This window comes from Ctenocephalides felis, unplaced genomic scaffold (assembly GCF_003426905.1).
Source record: "Ctenocephalides felis isolate EL2017-DRISC unplaced genomic scaffold, ASM342690v1 CF-g0.4_SCAFFOLD_02376, whole genome shotgun sequence".
Taxonomy (NCBI): domain Eukaryota; kingdom Metazoa; phylum Arthropoda; class Insecta; order Siphonaptera; family Pulicidae; genus Ctenocephalides; species Ctenocephalides felis.
This window is the reverse complement of record NW_020538530.1, coordinates 28,363-34,233: the sequence shown is the minus strand read 5'-3', so window position 1 is coordinate 34,233 and position 5,871 is coordinate 28,363. Positions and strand designations below refer to the sequence as shown.

The window sequence follows — 5,871 nt, the reverse complement described above, 5'->3', positions numbered from 1 at the left end:
ATGGTCTGGAGTTCTGAATTGCCTCGATCTGTGCGAATACAGTGAGGTATTCTTCGTACGTGAAGTAATGCGATCCTAACACCCTACGAATATGTGTTTCATTTGTTTAATGGAACCCTCCCATAACCTTCCGGAGTGAGGTGCATAAGACGGAGTAAATTTCCATATTATTCCTAACTGAGATGCAGCTGTTACCAAACCTTGTCTAGTCATATCCAATTTAAAATACCTATATAACTCCTTCAACTCGTTGTTGGCTCCTACGAAATTCTTCCCATTGTCACTATGTATGATAGAACAACAACCCCTACGAAAAATGAACCGTCTCAACGCAGCTAAAAAGGCATCAGTTGAGAGGCTAGAAACTAATTCTATATGGATTGCCTTGGTCACCTTACATACAAATAACGAAATATAGGCCTTAACTCGAGGAGCCTTCCTTAAACGACTTGATCTCAACAATATTGGATCAGCAAAATCTACCCCAACTACCTTAAATGGGCGATGTTGAGTGATCCAATCTGTTGGGAGACTACCCATCAGTTGACTAGCAGCAGCCTTAAAACGAGCACACTTACAACAATTATGAATAATTTGCTTTAAGGCGTTACGACCATTAATTGGCCAATAATTCGCCTGTTAGTGTGAGCTGCCCTTCTAATTCTTCTAATTTTGACGCGGTTTAACTCGACCAGTACTCGGTCACATTACCGGAGTTTTAGATTTTGATAATACTCCTCCAGGGTGTTTTGCGTATAATCTGGAAAACGCAAATTCTCTTCGGCATTACTAATCAGCATTGCCCGATTTCCTTTCTGTTGGTAATCTATTCTATCTATGCAAACGAACTTTAGTAATTTCAATTGCAACCAAGCATGCATTCGATTAAATTCTGAAACATCATCATCTAAATTATGATCTACCGGCATTATATCATCCGGGTCATCAGGACTGGATAGTAAGGAACGTTTCTCCATCTACAGCCTGGAATTGGGTTTGACGCATAAAAGTTGCGTCTGATGTTTTGGATTGTTGCTCCATTGGTCAGACTAACAACCACCTCTCTTAAATTGTGGTATCTCACTTTTCCCGGCATTGGGATAATCTGATTCAACCTTACATTTCCCAGAACGGTTTGAGTCCCTGCATGCAACAGTCGCTCATGCTCTGACTTTAAAAACATACGAACAATTACGTGTTTTTTGTGTAAAATAATGGGGTGTTTCTGGTCAAAAGAGATGTTTGCATGTTCCAATCTCTCAATCCACCTACACGCAACACGCCGTCAGCATCCCTAAATGGGTTTAACGATTTCAACTTCAGATTTGAGACCTTATCTGTCTCTAAATCTTCATCACTAGTTATAGAGAATGTTTCTAACTGGACCAAATAAAATATCCTACGTGTTGCAAACTGAATCTCAAATGCTGACAACGGATCACAAAGAGTTCTGCGCTTTTTCCTCCTTCTGAGACAATATGCGACAATCCTAACAAGCTTGCTAAACTTGGATATCCTATCTGCCAAAGACTTTAGAGCAATACCGATATCATCATCATCCTCAGTATTCGAAACAGCACAAAGTACCCGTCTTTCCGGCAGATTATCTATTGGTGGATCACAAAACCTATTTGGCCAATTTTCTCTGGTGCTACAAAGCCAAGATGGCCCGTGCAACCACAGATCACAGCTCAACAAATCATTAGCAATTCTAACACCTCTTGACACAATGTCTGCAGATTATCCTTGCTAGATACATGCTTCCACATAACTGCTGGAGTTAATTCTAAAATTGGAAACAAACATTTTCAACTGTGAGGGTTCTGTACGCAGCCACGCAATAACAATACTAGAATCACTCCACAGAAATGATTCGTTAATCTTCACAACACCATTAGCCATAGCATGCCTATATAATTTTGCCAATAACAACGCTGCTAACAATTCTAACCGAAGAAGTGTCACTTGTTTTAACGGAGCAACCTTAGATTTAGAACATATTAGATGGCAGGAAATACTACCATCTTCATTAGTCGCCCGTAAATAAATACAAGTTCCATAAGCTAGTAATGAAGCGTCCGCAAAATCGTGACACTCTATGCATACAGGAATCTGCTTGAAAAGACAACGCGGAACACACAAATCTTCCAAACACGAAAGATGATGTCTGAAATCGTTCCAGCTATCCTGTAATTCATCTGGCAGGGCGTCTTCCCAATCTAAATTGTATTTCCATAATTCCTGCATTATCAATTTCGCTGTTATGGTAATCGGAGAAATGAGTCGTCCAATAGGATCATATATTTTAGCTATGGTAGAAAGCACAGATCTTTTAGTGTCTGCAGAAGTGATAAAAATATTGGAATAAGAGATTTTGAAAATATCATCAACTTGATTCCTTGAAAAACCTAATGTTTTTACAGTATTATTTTGTTCAGAAAAGTCTGTGGCTGACAAATTTTGTTGTTCCTTAGGAACATTACCTAACAACGAAAGACTATTACTTGACTACTTGTGTAACTGAAAACAACTTAGCTTCAACAGACTACAGACCTCCGATTTCAGCTGCCCTAGTTCCTGCTCTGACGATGCATCTGTAATTATGTCATCGACATAACAGTCCCTATCTAAAGTCTGCGAAGCTAGTGGATACTTGACAGAATTTTCTTCTGACAACATCTTTAGACAACGCATGGCCAAGTACGGTGCACATGAAGTGCCATATATAACTGTGTTCAACTTACAAATGTCAAGCCTTTTCTGAGGAGAATCTCTCCAAATAATTAATTGTGAATTAGCATCTGCATCCCTAACCTTAATTTGCCTATACATCTTAACAATGTCAGCGACAAAAACATACAAGTGACACCTGAAGCGAATCAAAATCGAAAACAAATCTTGTTGTAGTTTTGGACCTGTATGCATGACATTACTAAGCGACAAACCTGTGTAAGTTTTGCAAGAAGCATAAAAAACGACACGAATTTTATTAAAATTGCCATCCTTGAAAACCGAGTGATGATGTAAAAAATACTACATCAAAATCTTCTCCTGTAAGAGATGTAAGTTCGGCATGACCTAACTTTACATACTAATTAATAAAATTGGAGTAAGCTAAATTTAAGTCCTTATTTTTTACCAGCCTACGTTCCAAATTCAAAAAATGAGTTCTTGCCTGTGTGTAAGAATTTCTCAACTGATACTTCTTACCATCAATAAATGGTAAAGCAACTTCAAATTGGCCATTTCCTAAACGATGTACATTTGAAACAGTGTTCCTCACAAGCCTTATCTGAACCGGTAAGAGAATTGCTCAAAGAGATCTCGTTTATCTGCCAAAACTTAGCTAACTCCTCATGGAGATCTTCGTTAGAGATAAACCTGAATAAACACCAGACAACAACCATCCGAAGCGACTGTTCCTCAAAATTGTTAAGTTCTTCCCTAAGCGGATACAACACTGTTGCAGGATGTCAAAATATAGCTCGGCGCCCATCAACAAGTCTATTGGACCTGGAGTATTAAAATCTGGATCAGCTAATTGGACATGATCCGGGATTCTCCGGTGAGAATAATCAATAGATGAAGATGCTGAGTAATATTATCAATAATAACACAATACAATTTGTGTTCAAAAGAAGTTAGTTTAGATTTAATTTTAATCTTCACAGACTTATTACAAGTCATACTCTGCCTTTGTAAAACATTTAAATTATGAAGTGAAGAATTAATTGGAAGCTGGAGACGCGAAGCCAGCGATTTAGTAATTAAATTTATTTGTGAGCCATTATCTAAAAGTGCACGCACGGAATGTCTTTTGCCATTTGCATCAAAAATAATTAAGGAAACAGCAGAAAGCAGAGTTTGAGGATTCGAATGCGTCATAAGAATATTACTATTGTTGATAGGGGAAACCTTTTCCTCGTGCAACAAAGAATTATGTGATTTCTGGCATATAGAGCAAGGATACTTATATTTGCACTTCGAAATGCCATGTCGCGAAGCTATACAGCGAATACAAAATGAATGCTTAGAGACTAGTTCCTTTCGCTTCTTGACATCCTAAGCTTTGAAATCAGCACATTGGAAAATGGCATGCTCTCCCTTGCAACAGATGCAAGGTTGAGAAGCCTTCTTCACAATTATGTTGACTGTCTTAGCTGAGGGCTCTTTACAAACAGAACTAGAATTCTCTAAAGCTACCTCCCCTCATTTCAATAAAATTAAAAAAACTATTCAAACTTGGTAGTTCTGCTGACGTTTGAGATAAATTCCATGCAACTCTAGTGTTGTTATCCAACTTTTTCGACAACATGAACAAAAGAACGACATCCCAATACTTGACTGGTTCAAATAATGCAGTCAAAGCCTGAACTTGCTGTCTTGCATTCACGCTCTCAAATTTTTAAAAGAACCTTTACTAATAGGGGAAATTTTATCGATTGAGTTTAAGTGAGCATTAATGATTAAAAAACATATTGTCATATGTTTTTAAAATGAGATTATAGGCTACTGTGTAATTTTCATTAGTTAATTTTAAAGAAGAAATAATGTTTGAAGCTGAACCTGTGAGAGTACCTTTTAAATAATGCAACTTCTGCACGTCAGACAATTTAGCATTTGTGTGAATCAATGAGTTGTACAGGTCAATAAACGCTGTCCATTTACTAAATTCACCACTAAATGTAGGCAACACTATGTCAGGCAACTTAACATCTACTGAACTATTAGAGACCCTAATCGAATTATTAGGAATATCCCTACCATCAATCAAAGTCTGAATCGCAGCCATCAAAGTTAATATAATTCTGAATATTCTAAAAATACCTTAGTGTACTTCCCTGGCTTCAACCTATTTAGCTCAATGTAATTTGTTTCCCACTCATGTGATCGCTCAACCAACTTTTGCTTCTGTGCAATCAACAGATTTATGTTATCATCCTCACGGAATCCTGCCACAAACTTTCTAATGGAATCAAAAGATGTCTTGATAATTTCGTGAACATCTTTCAGAGTATCGATGTCAGCCATTTTAAAGTTGTTCAAACAAATCTACAAATAAAAAATAATGAGAAAACCACAATAACAATGAAATATTAACTAGCTCTATAATAACATAAGATAAATATTAATCTGATATACAGTGTAAAAGAGAAAAGAAAAGTATACATATAATAATACTATAAAAAATATATAAACAGCTACTGGAAAATTTAAAGGATCTATCTGTACATAACACAGATGAACTAAAATATAATATAAAACAATATTATGGCATTTAATATAAAAATAAATCTTCTAATCAGCTTTGAGAATAAATACTTCACAGAGAACCACGCTAGGTGATCTCAAATATATAACCAAAATCCCACGTGGTCTGCGAGTTAGAAAGTTCCTCCTTTGACCTTGGCGTACTTCTGGAAAACACCGTAGTAATCGAAGCTGGATATAATGCAGCATCGTACAAATTGTCCTCCTCGTACAAATCGTCTGCCTCGAACAAACCTACCGCTTGTAGATTTTGTCCTCCTTGCAACTTAGCTTCGCCGTGTTGTAACGCCGGCTAACCTCAAATACCTCGAGCAGCTTTTACTTCGCCCAACGAATTGTAATAAATAACGAAAGTCTCGAAATACTGGTAGCAACAGCTCTGCACTTATAATTACCGAAAAATTGTAAGGCCACGTTGATTTAATGAATAATGCGAACGCAAGAACGTGTGTTTTGTTTATAGGTTAATGACAAAGCACACATAATCTAGCAAGGATAAGCGCTGGTATAAATATATGTTATTCGGTGAGATGGACCAAAATATGGTCAAATAAAAATGCTTCCTTAAAATTACTCAGTTTATTTTAATGTTTCGCAATT

At 36.9% G+C, this 5,871-nt stretch overlaps 1 protein-coding gene across 1 annotated transcript; it reads right to left on the bottom strand.

The window, feature by feature from the left end:
- Positions 1-1,191: 1,191 nt before the first annotated feature.
- LOC113380796 lies at positions 1,192-2,832 on the bottom strand. The gene is made up of 3 exons (XM_026619875.1): positions 2,547-2,832; positions 1,805-2,483; positions 1,192-1,720 (listed from the first exon to the last, which is right to left on the bottom strand). The coding sequence occupies exons 1-3, from the start codon at positions 2,830-2,832 to the stop codon at positions 1,192-1,194; spliced, it is 1,494 nt and encodes a 497-aa protein (XP_026475660.1).
- Between the last annotated feature and the right edge of the window lie 3,039 nt (positions 2,833-5,871).

Bases quoted from the DNA above. Each gene is read 5' to 3' on its own strand.
- LOC113380796 (XM_026619875.1), bottom strand. From the start codon at position 2,832: ATGTATAGGCAAATTAAGGTTAGGGATGCAGATGCTAATTCACAATTA. The intron at 2,484-2,546 runs GTCTGTTGAAGC...TTTCGTTGTTAG, and splicing joins GCTGAAATCGGAGGTCTGTA to GTAATGTTCCTAAGGAACAA. The intron at 1,721-1,804 runs GTTTGTTTCCAA...CATTGTGTCAAG, and splicing joins GAACCCTCACAGTTGAAAAT to AGGTGTTAGAATTGCTAATG.